This window comes from Sinocyclocheilus rhinocerous, unplaced genomic scaffold (genome assembly GCF_001515625.1).
Source record: "Sinocyclocheilus rhinocerous isolate Xijiao unplaced genomic scaffold, SAMN03320098_v1.1 scaffold148, whole genome shotgun sequence".
In the NCBI taxonomy this organism is placed as follows: Eukaryota; Metazoa; Chordata; class Actinopteri; order Cypriniformes; family Cyprinidae; genus Sinocyclocheilus; species Sinocyclocheilus rhinocerous.
The window spans coordinates 1,878,862-1,897,708 of NW_015653472.1; the positions used below are offsets into that span (position 1 = coordinate 1,878,862).

An 18,847-nucleotide genomic window follows, 5' to 3' on the forward strand; every position below is an offset into this window, starting at 1 on the left:
TCTCCAGACAAAAATGATAAAAGCAATGATGTTTATTTACTGAAGTGGTATTCAGGAACTGTGAATAAATTAATTATAATGTATTTTAAATAATAATAATAATAATAATAATATCACGGCTATAATAACATCCTAAACAAACAAAAAAGAGATTACCTTAGATAAAGTTTGGTTAATATGTACATATAGTACTGGTCAAAAGTTTGGACACATTACTATTTGTAAGGTTTTTGAAAGAAGTCTCTTTGCTCACCAAGTCTGCATTTATTTGATCAAAAATACAGAAAAAAACAGTAATATTCAGCAAGGATGTGTTAAATTGATAAGTTATAGTAAATAATTATATTGTTATAAAAGATTTCTATTTTTTTTACATTTTTAAACAACTTTTTAATCATCAAAAAATCCTGAAAAAGTATCACAGGCTATAAAATAAATATTAAGCAGCACAACTGTTTCTAACATTGATAATAAATCAGCATATTAGAATGATTTCTGAAGGATCATGTGACACTGAAGACTGGAGTAATGATGCTGAAAATTCAGCTTTGTAATCACAGGAATAGATTATATTTTACCTATTTTAGTATAGTAAAACAGAAAACCATTATTTTAAATTGTAATAATATTTTACAATATTACAGTTTTTTTGATCAAATAAATCCAGACTTGATGAGCAGACATCTTTCAAAAACATTAAAAATAGTAATGTGTCCTAACTTTTGAGCTGTATAAGTAAAATTATACAAAATGTAAAATTAAATGTTGTATAAATAAGGTTAGGAATCATATTTGTTTTAAGTGCTTTTTATTGAGGGTGGGGGGCCTCCAAATATCTAGATCCGGCCCTGATATCGTGCATCATTATTTTTAACCCCTCTGTCCTCAGGCTGGATGATTGATGAGAATGTAAGGCCTACATTTAAAGAGCTCGCCAGTGAATTTACGAGAATGGCCAGGGATCCACCACGATACCTTGTGGTGAAAGTAAGAAATCAAGATTTTATTTGAAAATGTTCACTAGAAAGCAGGTTTGTGATTGCTTTAAACATTGATTTCTGTGTCATAATGTAGCCTCCTCAGAATTGCACTGGTGCAGATGAAAGCCACCAACGATATGTTAAAGGCTCTCATTTAGAGGCAAACTTGGAGGAGGAGGATGATGATGATGAGGTATTGCAGGATGGGTTTGCTACTCCTCCCCTCCAGCTGTCACCAACTAGAAGTCATTCTCGCCTCCGCATGACCTCCTACAAGGTGAGATGTCTGCAATACACTTCAACAAACATTTCTTTCATGTTTACACTACCGTTTACACTAAGTTTGGATTCAGTAAGATTTCTTTTTTTTATGTTTTTAAAGAAGTCTCTTATGCTCACCAAGGCTGAATTGATTTGATGCAGTAAAACATACAGTAAAAACAGTAATATTGTGAAATATTATTACAATTTAAAATATCTTTTCTATATTAATATATTTTAAAATGTAATTTATTCCAGTGATACAAAGCTGAATTTTCAGCAGTCATTACTCCAGTCTTCAGTGTCACTTCAGAAATCGTTCTAATATGCTGATTTTTTTTCAGGATTCTTTGGTGACTAGAAAGTTCAAAAGAACAGCATTTAATTGAAATCATTTTTTTTCTCTCTCTCTTTTCAGGGCACCACAGAACACACAACACCAATAGGTTATCTCCCCATGACCCCAGGGGACGACCCTAGACAGGTCAGCTTTCGTATCATCTTATCATGTTAACTTGACTACAGCTATATATAACTTCAGGCTTTCAGCTCAAATGAACTTTTTTATTATATCACAGTATGAACATGCATTAAATCGGGGGTTTCAAACTTTTTGGTGCCAAGGACCCCAATATATAATCCTCTTGCGAGAAATCCCTTTCATAAAATCTAAAGTCAGCTATATATTTTAATGCTAAAGACTAATTTATACTATGTAAGGGAAAGCAACATTAAATAATAGGCTTTTTATTACTTATATTATGTTACTGTGGGAAAATATTAAGAAATATGATTTAAGATTTGAGAAACATTGGTATTAAAATGTAATATTAGATCTTTTTTAACAGTTAACTGTGACAGTCCTCAAAAAAAAAAAAAAAATATATATATATATATATTTTTTTTTGAAAGGGGTCTTTTGTACAGAAAAGACATTAACCGTGTGTGCAGACAGTGTACGTCTGTTTCAAAGCTCTTTTTTTTTTTTGTACAGACCCTTGTTTGAAATCCACAGCATTAGATCACATTAGAAGACAGAATGTGAAGTAATCTATTTGTATTGTTCCCACACAGATGAGAGCCCAGAGGAGGAAGATGGGCTCAGTGAGGACAGAGTCAGAGTGCTCAGAGGGCAGGGGGACCATGGTGGACATTGAAATGGCTGAACTTAGTTCTCAAACAGGTAGTCTGCACAGAGGTCGCAGCCGTATGGACAGTGCCTACATATCCAACGGCGTGTCTGTGGCCTCAGATCCGTTTTCCTCAGGTCTGGAGGGTGTAGACGAGGACCATTATGGATATGTGTTGCCCACAGAGAAAGGTAAACCAATACTGCACTCGCAGTTTATGTTTAGTCATTATTGAGACTCAACTGCGTGCCATTTTTATGAGACATATCTTCTCATTTAGCTTCCAGAAGCACTGTTCCTTATGGAAGGACATCCAGAAACTCCAAGAGTGCTCTCCCGCCACCAAAAACAGAAATACAAGAGTATGAGCTAATGAACAAACAGCCCCCTCAGCTTTCTACTTCATCCACAGACAGCACTGATGGTTCATCAGCACTGAGCAGCCCATCCTCCCCTGCTTCTCCTTACACATGTAGCATTTTACCACAGAAGAGAGACACTGACTCAACACAAACCGAACAGTCAGATAAGGGCGCTAGTACGTCTGAAGGAGACACCGTGGAGTCTGCTGCTGCTGCTGCTGCTGCTTGTGAATATGGTCTGGTTGGAACAGTAATGTGTACTGATGAGAACCAGTCAGAGAGCAGCCCTGTAGAGGAAGAGCCACCACAAGACGTGGTGGTTGAGTATGAATACATTGACATACGTACAGACATACATCAGCGAAACAGTCCCGCGAGCTGTCCAGATGAGGTGGAGAGTGACAGCAGAGAAGCGATTTACCAAAATGTAAGTGCAAGACATGGGCCTAAGGAGAATGAGGATTCTGATATTACTACACAGCGCAGTGAATATGTGGACATGGAGGCATCTGGGAGAACTGACTCTGAGGACAGAGATCAGGCTGATTATCAGAACTTTCCGGTAAAGGGAAGACCTGTTGTGGGAGAGGAGCCACAAAAGACTGGTCTCAGATCCTACCTAAAAGTGTGTGCTGGAGTGGAGGCGCAAAACACTTCATTTGACAACCCGGACTACTGGCACAGCAGACTGTTCCACAAGCAGGATGCAGTTTGCACATGATTATTGACTTCAACTGACTAACATAAACAATGTGATGGATCAGTGGTGGAAACAGAATGGACTGACAAACCCAACAAGTTTCTAAGTTTCTCAGAATTTGAACATATAAATTTATGCTTATGTGCCAACAAAGTATACTTTATTATAGTATAAAATCACTTGTCTTGTTGAAGACTGGCCTACCTCCACTTGTTTGTTCAACTCCTGTGGTTTTGTATAGATTCATGTTTGTTTTTTAAGACGATTATCTTTGTGTACTCAATGAGGAACAAGCCTTTTTGGAAAAAACAAAACAAAACAGTTATTGTATATAGATTTTTCTCTATCAGTAAAAGTAATCTTTCAAGTTTATTGTCTCCCATACTCAATTGTTATTATGCAAAAATATTTAGCTGTCACCAATGTTTTGTCAAACTAGAGTAGGACATTATATTTAAAAATATTTTAATCAAAAGTGTAAAAATCATTATATATATATTAAAATGCTTCTGTTGTCGTAAATATATATATATATATATATATATATATATATATATATTAACAAAGGCAGATAATAATATGTGTTTGAAAACATTTGGTGGTGTAAATGACAGTTGTAGAAATTACATTTTGAGAATAAAATGCACTGATAAGGCTACTAGAATGTTAATGAGGGTTGTAATCAGACATTAAAGGCACGAATGTGTGCAAACTAGAGACAAATTAATGGTTTGCATTGCAAGTCAGAAATATAAAGATTGAACAAAGTCTGTGAGACGTTGCATATTTTATTCATTTACAGGTAAACAGTTAATTAAATTATCTGAAAAAATATTGTTTTGTTGTTAATGTTTTACATTTTATGTGCTTACCAGGTTTCATTTATTAATTACAAAATAGCCTATCCCTCATAACACAACTCATAATCTTTACATGTTGTCACCTTCAGTTTCATGAGTATTAACTCAGTCATTCTTGAGAAGTGGGACAAAACAGGGTGCAAAATTGAAGGCTGGACCTGTTTTGTCCCACGTCTCCAGAATGACTGATCTGCAACATTGGTTAATTGAATTAGATTAATTATTTACTTTAACCATCATGAACCACGATAAACTCAACAAGCTGGTTGAAAATGACAACAAATGGCACATTTAAAGTACAAACTATTGTCATAATTTCATAGAAACTCATGCATGTTCTGACGATCAAGACAACACAAAATCTTATGGAGGTTTGTATTTCAGTAAAAAAAAAAAACACACATTTGCTAAATTTAGAACAGCATAATAATAACATAGGCTACTGCGCATTAAATATTGAAATGGTTAAAAAGCTCGAAATAAAGGACATCTTAATTAACCTTCCAAGACCACCTTCATACCAAAAAAGAAACAAAAGTTGAAATCTCTTATTCAAGCGACAAAAATGCAAGACGTTGAAGATTTATCCTAATATGATTTGGTTGTAACATAAAACTCTGACATCCACATGCCAAACTGGCAAAGTTATGACGAGTAACTGCGACCTTTATTTTGAAGTGCGGTTTGCAAATCGGCCATCTTGCACGTTTCCACGGCTGCTGTTGGCGCAGGCTGTGAGATCTGAAGCGTGCTGTGTGCTCCATCATCCCACAAGCGAAGCGAGGGAAAAAGTTACGAGCTCCTCTTGAATCCCACCACCGACAAGCATGTCAGGAGACGACGACCAACAAGACCATACCATTGCTGATGACTTGGTGGTCACCAAGTACAAGATGGGGGCCGACATAGCAAACCGTAAGATGATTCTGGAGCTTTATGCGTGATTAAGGGCTGAATTTGACCGAGCTGTGATAACGTTACAGCTCAGCGCTCGGCCATGTGTCTGCGAACTGTAGTGAGATAGACATCGATGCCAGTCATTTCTAGTTTTTGGACTTGACTTAACTTGAAATCGTATGGACAAGCATCAGCAGCCGATGTTTTGTAATCTTACGTGCGTTATTTATGTTTATAAATATTCGGCTAGCAGGTTAGCCAGTTAGCTGTAGTTGTAACGTAGCAACTTAAAGTGATTGTTCACCCAAAAAGTTAAATTCTGTAATTATTTACTAACCCTAATGTCACTCTAAACCTGTATGACTATGAACCACAGAAGGAAATGTTTGACAATGATGTAAGTGACTGAGTCACCATTCACTTTCATTGCATCTTGTTCCATACAGTGAGAGCGAGTGGCGACTGACCCTGTCATTCTGCCTAACGTCTCTCTCTCTCTCTCTATATATATATACACACACATACATGTATGTATGTATATAGTAGCTAATATGTTAAAGTAATGTCAAAAAGTGTAATTCTGTCCAGTTGATGTATTGGCAGGTGAGATCTATTGTCAGCTACTGAAATCTTCAATTTCAAATCAAAAGTGCTTACTGATTTAATGTGTATTGATCTTCTTCAGATCAGGTCATGTCACATAGTGCTTTAGGGAGAGCTTCAAAATCCTTTGGGGTAGGAAATGTTGTTGTTTAATGTGAAATTTCTTTCTCTTTCAGAGGTTTTGAAGGTGGTCATCGAAGCAGCCAAGCCTGGTGTGTCTGTCCTCAGCCTGTGCGAGAAAGGAGATGCTTTCATCAATGTCGAAACAGGCAAGGTCTTCAAGAAGGAGAAAGAGATAAAGAAAGGTAAGAATGCTAATGAAAAGAGATATATAATATTCATTACAGTCTTGAATCAGTGATTTCAAAAGTGACAGTAATCAGTGATTTGAAATGTTGTGTTTTTTAAATATTTTTTAATTGTATTATTTTTTTATTGTCTATGTATTTATTTAAAAATGTTATATTTAAAAATATTATATATAATATTCATTAAAATCATGAATCAAAATTGAGTTATTTTATAGTTTAATTAATTTTATTTTTTACAATTTATTTTATATTTTAAAATAAATAATTATATATATAAAGTATCAAAAGGTAGGAAACAATAAGATTTTTAAATGTTTTAATTAAGTTTCTTATGCTCACCAAGGCATTTATATGATCAAAAATACAGTTAAAACAGTAATATTCTGAAATAGTATTACAATTTAAAAGAACTGTCTTCTATTGTTATATATTTTAAAATGTCACTTATTCCTGTGATGGCAAAGCTAAATTTTCAGCAGCCATTTCTTTTGAATAGTTATTTCAAATTGTAATAATAGGCTATTTCGCAATATTACTGTTTTTACTGTATTTTTGATCAAATAAATGCAGCCTTGGTGAGCATAAGAGACTTCATTAAAACATTTAAAAATCATAAAGTTTCCAAACTTATGACAAAGTACTGTATATGAAAAAGTAGATATGTTTCATTCTCATGTGACAGGGATTGCCTTTCCCACCTGTGTGTCTGTGAATAACGGTGTATGCCACTTTTCACCGCTAAAGAGCGATCCAGACTACACGCTTAAAGATGGTGACTTGGTTAAAATGTGAGTGTTATTTGTTTAATATATAAAAAAAAAAATTCAGTTTATCGGCCCGTTTCCTCATTATTGCATTTTGTTTTGTTTTTTTCACAGTGACCTTGGAGTGCATGTGGATGGCTTCATCTCCAACATTGCTCACAGCTTTGTGGTTGGTGCGACCAAGGTATGTGTCTCTTCGTTGTGAATGCCACAAAGCTAATTTTTCATTCTGTTAGAAGTGCACTTAACTTTGCTGTTCTTCTAGGATGCTCCTGTGACAGGACGGAAAGCAGATGTGATCAAAGCTGCCCACTTGTGTGCAGAAGCTGCTCTTCGGCTGGTTAAGCCTGGCAATCAGGTTAGTTAGAATCAATCCAGTCCTGTAATTAACTGCTAATAACCTCCTCATGAATAACACTGATTAAATAATTAATCATTCTTTAAAGGGGTCATATGATGCGATTTCATGTTTTCCATTGTCTTTGGAGTGTTAAAAGCTGTTCGTGCATACAGAAGATCCGTAAAGTCGCAAAGATTAAAGTCTCAAAGTCAAAGAGATATTCTTTATAAAAGTGAACGCTCAGCCACGCCTTCCTAAAACGCCTCCCAAACACACTCCCACATGTCTACGACACTGTGTGGGAAGATTTGCATAACACTGCCCAAATGTATACGCAAAGAAAGAAGGCGTTACTTTTATTCTCGCTGTAGTATTGCCACCGCCATATCGTGGAGACACTGTGTGTTTTGTTGTGAAAGCCAAACTACTTTGTTTGGTCTTCCAAAAGAGGACACAACTAGAAATCAGTGGTTAAGTTTTATTTACAACACTGTTCCAGAACAGTTCAACCCAACTATTCGAGTGTGTGCAGTGCATTTTACAGAGGAAAGTTTCCTGAATCTGGTAAGGGGCGTAACATTTCTGTCACACGCTTGAGATATTCGGCCAATCACAACACACTGGATAGCTGGCCAATCAGAGCACACCGTGCTTTTCAGACCGATGAGCTTTGTAAAAATCGACGCGTTTCAGAAAGGCGGTGTATAGAGGAGAAACAATAATGTACAGTATGTGAAAATAATGTGTTTTTTGAACCTTAAATCTTGTAAACACATAGCATTACACCAAATACACCAAATAATTTTTTTTAGCAACGTCATATGACCCCTTTAAAGTCATAATAAGTTCTCTATTATTAAAATGGATAATTCCCTTTGTGGAGGCCAACTTATAACCTTGGTCTACATGTAAGGGACAGCATCTTCAGAAGATGATGGTACTTAATTTGATACTATTTCAAAATAAAATAATGTTAAAATCAATGTTATATCATTATATGAATTATATCATTTATGAATATTTTGAATGGGCTGTTTTATATTTTTAATTTCTATTTAGCTTTAATTTATTTTTATTTCAGTTTTAGTAATTTTAGTACTTAAACTTACCAAAATGCCAATTTGCCAAAGCAACATTTCTATATTTTTTAGTCTAATACTTATATTTTATTTCAACTCTATTTAAAGTACTGAAAATGATTTTTAGTAATATTATTTAACAACACTCGTTTAAATGTGATTCACCAGCTGTATAAAACGCATTTAGAAAGTGATAGGATCAACCACCTGTTTTTCTGTTTTTCTCAGAACACTCAGGTCACAGAGGCCTGGAACAAGATTGCCCAATCATTCAAATGCATGGCCATAGAGGGTGAGCTGACCAAAACCTGAACTCGCTCACTGTTGAAGCATCGTAACACGGTTTTTAAAGCTCCTTCTGACTCTCTACACAGGCATGCTGTCTCATCAGTTAAAGCAGCACATCATTGATGGAGAGAAGACCATCATTCAGAACCCCACCGACCAGCAAAGGTCAGGAAAATGAAGTGCTAGATTGTTTTTGAAAAGTGTTTCTCTATGCTAAATGCTCTCTGTCCTTGTCTGCTCTAAGGAAGGACCATGAGAAGGCAGAATTTGAGGTGCATGAGGTGTACGCTGTGGATGTGCTCATTAGCACTGGAGAGGGAAAGGTGAAGACTCATCTCAACATCACTGTGTTCTCGATGTCTGCCGTTAACATGCGACAGATAGCTGATCACCTCGATCTCTTTCTCCCTGCAGGCTAGAGACTCCGGGCAGAGGACCACCGTTTACAAACGAGACCCCAGCAAGCAGTATGGACTGAAGATGAAGACCTCCAGGGTGTTCTTTAGTGAGGTCGAGCGGCGATTTGATGCCATGCCATTCACTCTGAGGTAATTCTTTTTAGGTTCAAGTAGAGGTTTAACATTTTTGTTACCACTAATTGAAAGTTAGTTTAACTTGCCCTTAAGGAAGGGCCACCACTTAAAAAGAAAATGAAGAAATTCATTATTAAATGGCTTAAATCACTGCTGGCAAAATAAGCTTTTAATAAAACTTGGCTGTCTGTGCAGTAGAAACGTTTTTGAAATCTATGCTGCTTGACTAAAGAAAAAAGGGAAGTCCAAACTGTAGTTTTTGCAAAAGCCCTGGAGCTGTTTTGTTACCCTTTAATTAAATAATTTAATAATTCAAAAGTAAAAATGTGAAAAAAATAAATCACTTTCAAAATGATAAATATTCATATTAATTTTAAAGTAAATTAAATATTACTAAAATTGAATTAAAACAATGGCAAAGTTTTTTGGGGGGTTAGTAAGATTTTTATTAAAAATCTCTTATGCTCACCCAGGCTGAATTTATTTGTTAAAGGGGTCATATGATGCTTTTTTAAAGATCATTAAGTAAAAATACTAATATTGTGAAATATGATTACAATTTAAAATAACTGTTCATGTTAATCTTAACATATTTTAAAGTGTAATTTATTCCTTTGATGAAAAAGCTGAATTTTCAGCAGTCATTACTCCAGTCTTCAGTGTCACATGATCCTTCAGAAATCATTAGATGTGTCTGACTTAAAGCAGCGCTGAACAGACTGATTTTTTTCAGGAATCTTTGAATACAGAAAGATCAAATGAACAGCATTTATTTGAACATTATAAATGTCTTCATCGTCACTTTTGATCAATTTAATGCAACCTTGCTGAATAGAAGTATTCATTTCCTTCAACAATGAAATCTTAATGGCCCTTTTTGAATGATAAGGTATAATTAAATGATATAAATGCATTATATAAATAAAATAACATACATTTTAGACCAGGTCATATTTACATTAATGCATTTGGCAGTGAACTCAAGCTATATGTTTATGTGCATTTCCCTCTCAATCAGACGTATGCCCTTGAAGTTACTAATATCTCAAATAAAAGTGCATGGCACAAAACAAACTATTCACCTCTGTTGCTCATCACCCTTTGTGTCTCTCTTCTTGTCTTTCTGTCTTTGTGTGGTCTGGTGTCTGTGCTGTCAGGGCATTTGAGGATGAGAGTAAAGCTCGACTAGGAGTGGTTGAGTGTGCCAAACATGAGCTGCTTCAGCCCTTCAATGTCCTGCATGAGAAGGAAGGTGAGGCATAAGTACCACAGTCATAAAATTTCACTTTTATATGTAAAACCTTCATGAAGCATGAAGATGATAAAGGTTAAACCTTTGCAACGAATCACTAAATGAAAATGAAAAATAATTTCCTGTCACGCCGATGCTCAGAGAAGCGCATCCAGCACATTTGCCGCTTGACCAGGTCAAAGACCGTTCTTATTTTAGAAGTTTGGTGCCATCAGCAAAGTCTGGAGTCACATTGTCAAACCTTCTGTCTCCTCCTCATCTTCTTTTCTTTCAAGGTGAATATGTAGCGCAGTTTAAATTCACAGTGCTTCTCATGGCTAACGGCCCTCTGCGTATCACCAGTGGACCTTTTGATCCAGAGCTTTACAAGTCTGAGCATGAAGTACAAGACCCAGAGCTCAAGGTAAGAAAATTCTTGCTTCTGGTGTCACACACAGGTAACTGGTATGGAAGTTACATTAGGGGTTTTCAAAATGAGGTCCAGGGACCTCAGTAAAAAAAAATAACAGTGATCATAAATATATATATATATATATCAGGGCTTAAAGTTCTCCGGCACCGTGCCGGATCTCCGGCGTGCAGCGTTTGGCTGCGGAAAAAAATAATCCTACATTAAAAAAAAAAAACTTGTTTATCACTTTCGAGTCAATGAGTTCGCCTACCAATGGTATGAGAGGAGCACAGCTTTCACTCTCAACCAAACTAACATTACTAGCCAATCAGAATGTTTTGCTCTTATAAACACGAGACACGCATCGCAGCCCTGATGAATGGAGAAGCGTGACACGTTGAAAAAGCTGCAAGGCGCAATGTTCAAAGATGTCCATCTAGCGCATATTTACATAACACACCTGCCTGACTGAAGATCCAGACTTTTCTCCGCTGTTGAGCCGCAGCGTTTTGCACGTTGTGTTTAGCTTGCCACGTATAAACTGGAGGCAACGTCCAAGGCCAAAGGGACCCAATGGCACGCTGTCAATAGAATGAGTAATGTGTTGTATTTGTAATGTTATTGCAATGATTACAGGGGTGCATATGAACAAATTAGTTGGATTGAACAATCCGGATAAGCGCAAGTACCATTTTGATTAGCCGTCGTACCTACAATGTTTGTGCACTGTGTAAACAATGAGTGACGTATACCAGCGAGAGATCACTTCCGGCGCTTGCGTAAACTACGCCAGAGCGCGTACACACCTCACGCACCGGATGCCGTGCGCGCGCTTCAAGGCATCATTTTTTGGTGAACTATCCCTTTAAGTTGGTTATGGTCATATTATGTATAGGCATATTACATTATGTATTTTAACAGTGTTGTTCAATAAAACCATGTAATTACTTGGTTTTGATACTTTATTTGAGCCAATTATTATTGCCTCATCGTTAGTTTATATATAAATAGTCACACTAAAGCTTGGTTTTCACTTAGGTCTATTTGTGTTACTAAAAAATATCAATTACTCACTTGTCAAAATAATCAGTAGATTACTTGATTACCAAAATAATCATTAGTCACAGCCCTAGATTAGTTAAAATATTTCAAAATACAACTGCATTGTTTTACTTTTTGTAATTAAAAAAACAAATATTTTGTCATTGAAAATGTCTTAAAAATAGTATTAAAATATTGTCTCGTTCTAGTGAACCAAGTATCTGTATTTTGTCTCATCTCATGAGCTAAGTGTATTGTCACACCCCTAGTGTCGATAAGCAGTGATATAGCTCATAATTTTCCAAGTGTATGATATAGCTTTCATTCTTCAGGTCAACCTGAAGAATTCATGACAAAAAAAATCAGTTTGAATAAGGAAAGCAATAACTTTGTCATAGTATCCTTTCAAATGTTAAATTGCCACAGTCCCCTCTCCCAGTTAAATTGCCAGTCCCCTTCTGCTGCTCTAATGAAATTCTTCAGTTGATTTTTGCATTTAAGATTTATTGGCAACATGTTTTATGATTTGCAGGCATTGTTGCAAAGCTCAGCCAGCCGCAAGGCACAGAAGAAGAAGAAAAAGAAGGTTTGTTCTGTCCGCATCTGCTTTCCCAATTTCTAATGGCACTTTGTTGTAAATATGAAACCATATTTGCATAATTTTTCTTTTCCCAGGCATCCAAAAATGTGGAGAGTGCCACAGGACAACCAGTGGAGGCTGAGAGCGAAGCTGCTGCATAGACTCCCACTGCCCACCAAGCTGACTGACGGAGCCTCTGCACAGCCCAAAGAACAGAACCGTTAAAGCTAATTATGACCTGCCCCACTGAGAGGCCTTCCGCCAAGCCTTCTGTCTTTTTGAATACCTCCTCATTAGTTATATAAGACCGCTACATGGTTTGTGCAGTTTACTTAAGTTTGGTTGTCTTTGAACAAGGCTGTTCTCCGGAGCAGCTGCCACTCTTAGAAAGCGGAGTGTACGGATGAGCAGGTAGATAACTGTCCAACCGTGTTTACAGGAGGCGAGTGCTGGGTTTCTTTTGACCCTCTCTGTCATTGTACAAGCCATCATGAACAATAAAAGTGTAATGGTGGCACTCTTTAGGCAGCATTGCTTCAAAGTGCCATTCGTGTCCATGCAGATGAGATCCCTGTTTGATGTGTGTTAAAGGTTGAGTGGGAAATGATCATAGTTTGTATTGATGACCTGTAATGAATCTTTGGAGTGGTAACTGCCTCGCTACAACTTAAATATAGCAAAACAACTACAATGGAAGCACTGTTCCTCAATTTGGCAAGCTTTGATTTCTGTTTGATGACATTCAGCATTCGTTTTCTAGTATTTCCCGAATTATGAAGATGATTTTCCAGAGTCTGTTTCGATGTAGATCTTCCTCTCAGCTTATTGGTCTGACTTCTGAAACCATTGTTTATTGACTAAACTGACTGACCAAATTATCCTGCCATTTTATAAGCATACATCTAATAAATTTAATTAGCCAATTTGTGGATCAGAGCTTGGTTTATTTCAATTTAGACATGTGGATAACTTTACATCGAGATAACTGTGATTTATGAATCCATCAGAATGCAGCAGTCAGATGATATACAGTGGCTTCAAAAAGTAAAAAATATATGAATGCCATTAGACAAAAAATGTCAAACCCAGTGGCATCTGCAAACCAATGATGTAACTTTTAGTGTTTAACAGAGAATTATTTTAGAGAATTTATTTAACTGTTAACCAACTGGTCCCAAAACAATTGAACTGGATTGTCGAGTCATTTGCGGTCTAGTAGAGGTGTCCTAGTAGAGTATCCACAAATTTAGTTCATATTAACTATGGACGTAATTAAGTTTTGACAGCTAGAAAGTTTCGATATACTTAATTTTTAGCTGTAAGCCTAATTTCTTTTTGTGAAATGTTTTGCTTAAAGAGTGTGCTTGTGCAACATTCATACCTTTTTAAGAGTGGCCCAAGTGTGCATCAACATGGAAAAGCCTTTGCTGAATGTGTTGCAGGTAAATTGTTGTAGGTCCACAGTTTTGGTAAACTCAAAAAAGAGAAACGTGTATTTTAAAGAATTTTGTAAAATCCAAATAAGCTTAGCAGATCTTTACTGGAAAGGGTTTAAGCAATATTTTTCATACTTGTTCAATAAACAGTTATTGCACTTGCACCTGTGGAACAGTTAGAACGCTTCTGGTTTACAGGCAGCAGGCAATTAAGGTCAGAGTTATAATAACTTAGTAAATTAAACAGACCTTTCTACTGACTCTGAAAAATAAAAGAAAGATGTCCGGGGTTCCTGCTCACCTGTGTGAACATGCCATAGTCCTGCTGCAGGGAGGCACGAGGACTGCAGATGTGACCAGAGCAATAAACAGCACTGTGGCATAAAAGAGCGCTACAGACAGACAGGAAGGACAGCTGATCATCCTTGCAGCGACCAGCAAACCACCTGTAACAATGTGCCCCATCAGACAAGCTCAAGAACTTTCAAGCGTCTTGGTGAAAGACTGAAGAAACCTCTCACAGAAAGAATAGGCTAATCTGGTGCAGTTCATGAGAATGAGAAGTAGCTGGTGTCACACAAGATTCAGGGACTCATTATTCCATTTCTGTTCGCCAAATGCCTGTGAAACTTCTTACATTTATACACTTTTTTTGTTAAAACGAATATTTAGACCTGTTAAAAAATTGCACACAGTTTCTTAATAATACCATATTATTAAAGGAGCCATATTTGTCAGTTGAATTACATAATGAAAATGGCACAATTATTTGTTTTGAATATATTTTGCATATTTTTTTCCTGTTATACAATACACAGTGTGTCGTCCATCAAATTCAATAAAATAAATGAGATGGTAAATCAAAACCCATATTAAACAAAACCACTTGATTAATTATATTAATTATAATTTGATATATAAGTAATAATAATATATAATTACTAATATGCCTCTATTACAAAATAATTTACTAAATAAATAAAATTAAAATAATTTAATTAAATTGTAATTTAATTGTACTTTTTATTTCAAACCTTCTGTCATAACACTGCTTGTGCGTCACATAAATAATTGCAAAAATTCAGTCAAAGTACTTTTACTTTACTTTTAGTCATTTAGCAGACGCTTTTATCCAAAGCGACTTACAAATAAGAAAAAGTAATTAAAACTAAAAGCTAAAACTCTATAAATACTAATATATACATACACATACACACACTTAAGAAAATAAAAGAAATTAAATAAAAATGACAAATGCATACAACAACACTTCAAAACTAAAACATTTAAATTTAAATTTAGCATTTAAATACCTTGCACACAAGGACGCCTGCATACAGACAGTACAATGAAAAATAGCAGCCGAACAAACTTACTCGGATAATCAAAGTGTAAATCAAATCAAAGTTTACACTGTGTTCACGAGCAAAGAAACAACACACGGCACGGCGAGCGCATTGCCCGTGTGTTTTCAAATCATCCAATTCAAAGTACACTGTGAACCCTCTGAACACTGAGAAATCTTGACCGCTGTATAAATTTGATGAAAATGGAAAATTATTGACAGATGTAGCACGCGTTTCTTTTTATAGTCGCTCGAAAATGACGCAAGCGAGACGTATAAAAGAGCCCGTCTCCCGCATGACGTTCTCTTGGAGTCGTTGCTATCGCTTGGCGAGGTGAGGAACCAGCGTACGCTGACATTGTGTTAACATCTCATACAATCTATAGTAATCTAAGACATTCACGCACCATCCATCGACAATTCTAACAGTATTTGTTTATTTACAGAACCATCTTCTCATTATGAGAGCGAAGGCAAGTACTTTTTTCATATATATGTTAAATAGTTTCTCGTTATCTGGCTAGTCTTGGTGGCTAATACAGTATTTATTATACTGACTTAACGTTACAGTTTGTTGGAATTTAACTAAATATTTTTAAAGTTTTAACTATGTTAAGTAAAGTCACTAACAGATTTAGTGTTGTATTTGTCCTTTGCCGGTGTCCTGCTCGGTGGAGTCGCACGGTAGAGTCATGGTCTTTACACTCGTCGGTCTTACCGCGACCGCTTCCGCGATAAACTAAGGTTCTTTTTAATTAGTTTAACAAAACTCAAATTGAATTCAGCTGGACACACTTTCCTGTTTTTCACAACAAATGGCCAAGCAAAGCGCACGACACTGACAAGGTACGCGATACAGTACGAGACCAAACGCCATTTCAGCACGTCTCCACAGTAAACAAAACAAGCGTTTCCTAGCAACGACAACTGCGCTAAACACTGAGACAAGAAATAAATACACTTACAAGCTGCTTTTAACTTCTGCTGATTGACTGCTTCTCACAAAGACTATTTCTTTACACTGTTTTGCTGGCGCTTGAACACACGTTCCTGTTTATCCCAACAAATGGCCAAGCAAAGCGCACGACACTGACAAGGTACGCGATACAGTACGAGAACAAACGCCATTTCAGCACGTCTCCACAGTAAACAAAACAAGCTACCTTGCACACAAGGACGCCTGCATACAGACAGTACAATGAAAAATAGCAGCCGAACAAACTTACTCGGATAATCAAAGTGTAAATCAAATCAAAGTTTACACTGTGTTCACGAGCAAAGAAACAACACACGGCACGGCGAGCGCATTGCCCGTGTGTTTTCAAATCATCCAATTCAAAGTACACTGTGAACCCTCTGAACACTGAGAAATCTTGACCGCTGTATAAATTTGATGAAAATGGAAAATTATTGACAGATGTAGCACGCGTTTCTTTTTATAGTCGCTCGAAAATGACGCAAGCGAGACGTATAAAAGAGCCCGTCTCCCGCATGACGTTCTCTTGGAGTCGTTGCTATCGCTTGGCGAGGTGAGGAACCAGCGTACGCTGACATTGTGTTAACGTCTCATACAATCTATAGTAATCTAAGACATTCACGCACCATCCATCGACAATTCTAACAGTATTTGTTTATTTACAGAACCATCTTCTCATTATGAGAGCGAAGGCAAGTACTTTTTTCATATATATGTTAAATAGTTTCTCGTTATCTGGCTAGTCTTGGTGGCTAATACAGTATTTATTATACTGACTTAACGTTACAGTTTGTTGGAATTTAACTAAATATTTTTAAAGTTTTAACTATGTTAAGTAAAGTCACTAACAGATTTAGTGTTGTATTTTGTAGTGTTATATACTCGGGCCTACTGTGCTAGCCCGCTAACGCACTTTGTCGTAGGGAATATTGTAACCACGTTGAGTTAGCAGTTGCTGCAAGTTGTTTATGGTGTTTTTGTTGATTTTAATGACTAAATATTTTTAAAGTTTACTTTTAACTATGTTAAGTAAAGTCACTAACAGAGATTTAGTGTTGTATTTTGTAGTGTTATATACTCGGGCCTACTGTGCTAGCCCGCTAACGCACTTTGTCGTAGGGAATATTGTAACCACGTTGAGTTAGCAGTTGCTGCAAGTTGTTTATGGTGTTTTTGTTGATTTTAATTATATTGATAACATGGTGGATTATTACAAATGTGTTAAGTATTTATCGCTTCTTTTTGGTTTCTTAAAACAATTTCGTCCGAACGGCCATGTTGCATAGTGAAAATCTAGCCAGTGGCGCTCGTTGCTAATGCGCATGTGTAGTGAGTTGCAATGTTTCTTTAAACTGCCTAATCCATTCCCCTTTATTAATGGTTGTACTCTTCTTGCAGTGGCGAAAGAAGCGTATGCGCAGGTAAGTTTGTAAACACAGGAGCTGCATCTTACGTTCTTTTGTTTTGCAGTGGGCATGAAGTGACTGAATCCATGTGTTTTAGGCTGAAGCGTAAAAGGAGAAAGATGAGGCAGAGGTCAAAGTAAACTGGACCCTGTTCGCTGAAGCTGAGAGTGCTCCTCCACTTCAATCTCCTCCGCAAGAGTCTGCTGGAAGCCCAACTGAAGCTCCACTCATCCACCATCTATGAGGCCTGCTTTCTTTTGAATTGGGATTTGGTTTTCCATCACCTGGTTCTGCAGAAGCATCCTGGTCTTGATGACCATGTGAACTGTTTTGGACTTTCCTCAGACCTGTCAGCTCAGCAAGTTTGTTAATGTGTTAAATAAATCTTTTTGGTTTAAAAAATCCTTTTGCCTAATGTGTTTTGTATGAGGTAACGGTTTTATTTATGCTGTATGAGTTATAAGATCAAACTAAGGTTTTTGCAGGAGTGATATTGTTGGACTGTACAATACATCTTTGCCGTTGCTGGTCTTGTATATTTGTGCATGCTCCTTTTTCCCTTGCTACTTTCCCATTCATACTTGGTCTTGAAATGATTATGCAATGCTTGGTCTTGAACATCTTATTTTAGCTTTTAAATCAGTTGCATTACTTCTAGGCTGATATTTTATAGTATGCCATGAAACCTACTATACATGAAACTTAGCCAGAATTGTAGTTCCCTGCCATGTCTTTAGTGTCTGCTGCATGATCTGAGAGAACGCATGCCCAGTTAATACAGGAGGAGTTAAGTTAACTGATGAGGTGCAAATTTGCAGAGACCAATAACTATGGACCGCAGCTATTAACATGAAAATTGGGGTTTTAGTGCATCTTTTATTTGCATGCAAGTAACTGCTTTTAGTAATGTGACCCCAGGGTGGTAGCTGTATTAGGGGCGGAGGTTTTGTCAAATGTTGCAAGATTTTTGAACAAATTGTTCCGTGTGTGTGATGGAATCAACGCAGCATTTACTAATCTTTATCAGACCAGAGCATAAAACAAATTTTATGCATAAAAGAATTTTGGGCCGGTTGCATGAACTGCTTAGACTAGTTGTAAAAAGTTAGCCATCTAAGTAGTTTTCTTTTATGCTGGTCAGTTACAAAAACGTACATCGGCCCTATTTTAATCAGAAGAGTGAGACTTATCTCTTGGGTAACTGCTAGTTGGTCAAACTAGTTCTTAAGATTGTCTTAACGCAGGGTCTGTTTATACAACTGGCCTTTAATCTGAGCAGCAACATAACCTCAGCTGAGCCGGTTGCTAGGTG

The 18,847-nt window shown here is 36.6% G+C and overlaps 2 protein-coding genes across 3 annotated transcripts in view; both read left to right on the forward strand.

The window, feature by feature from the left end:
• The window catches only part of LOC107716154 (receptor tyrosine-protein kinase erbB-3-like), a 24,407-nt gene extending 20,604 nt beyond the window's left edge, over positions 1-3,803 (forward strand). For both annotated transcript variants that reach the window (XM_016522507.1, XM_016522508.1), the window contains 5 exons: positions 890-987; positions 1,075-1,257; positions 1,660-1,725; positions 2,316-2,562; positions 2,652-3,803. In XM_016522507.1, coding sequence (XP_016377993.1) covers positions 890-987; positions 1,075-1,257; positions 1,660-1,725; positions 2,316-2,562; positions 2,652-3,454 — 1,397 coding nt within the window. In that variant the 3' untranslated portion in view covers positions 3,455-3,803. The remainder of the gene's footprint in view (positions 1-889; positions 988-1,074; positions 1,258-1,659; positions 1,726-2,315; positions 2,563-2,651) is intronic.
• Positions 3,804-4,986: 1,183 nt separating this feature from the next.
• LOC107716155 (proliferation-associated protein 2G4-like) lies at positions 4,987-12,940 on the forward strand. The gene is made up of 13 exons (XM_016522509.1): positions 4,987-5,208; positions 5,970-6,098; positions 6,787-6,892; positions 6,983-7,052; positions 7,134-7,226; positions 8,516-8,579; positions 8,662-8,740; positions 8,820-8,898; positions 8,990-9,123; positions 10,266-10,360; positions 10,636-10,763; positions 12,325-12,378; positions 12,468-12,940. Exons 1-13 carry the CDS (start codon positions 5,121-5,123, stop codon positions 12,531-12,533), a joined length of 1,185 nt encoding a protein of 394 aa, XP_016377995.1. The 5' UTR covers positions 4,987-5,120; the 3' UTR covers positions 12,534-12,940.
• Positions 12,941-18,847: the final 5,907 nt, after the last annotated feature.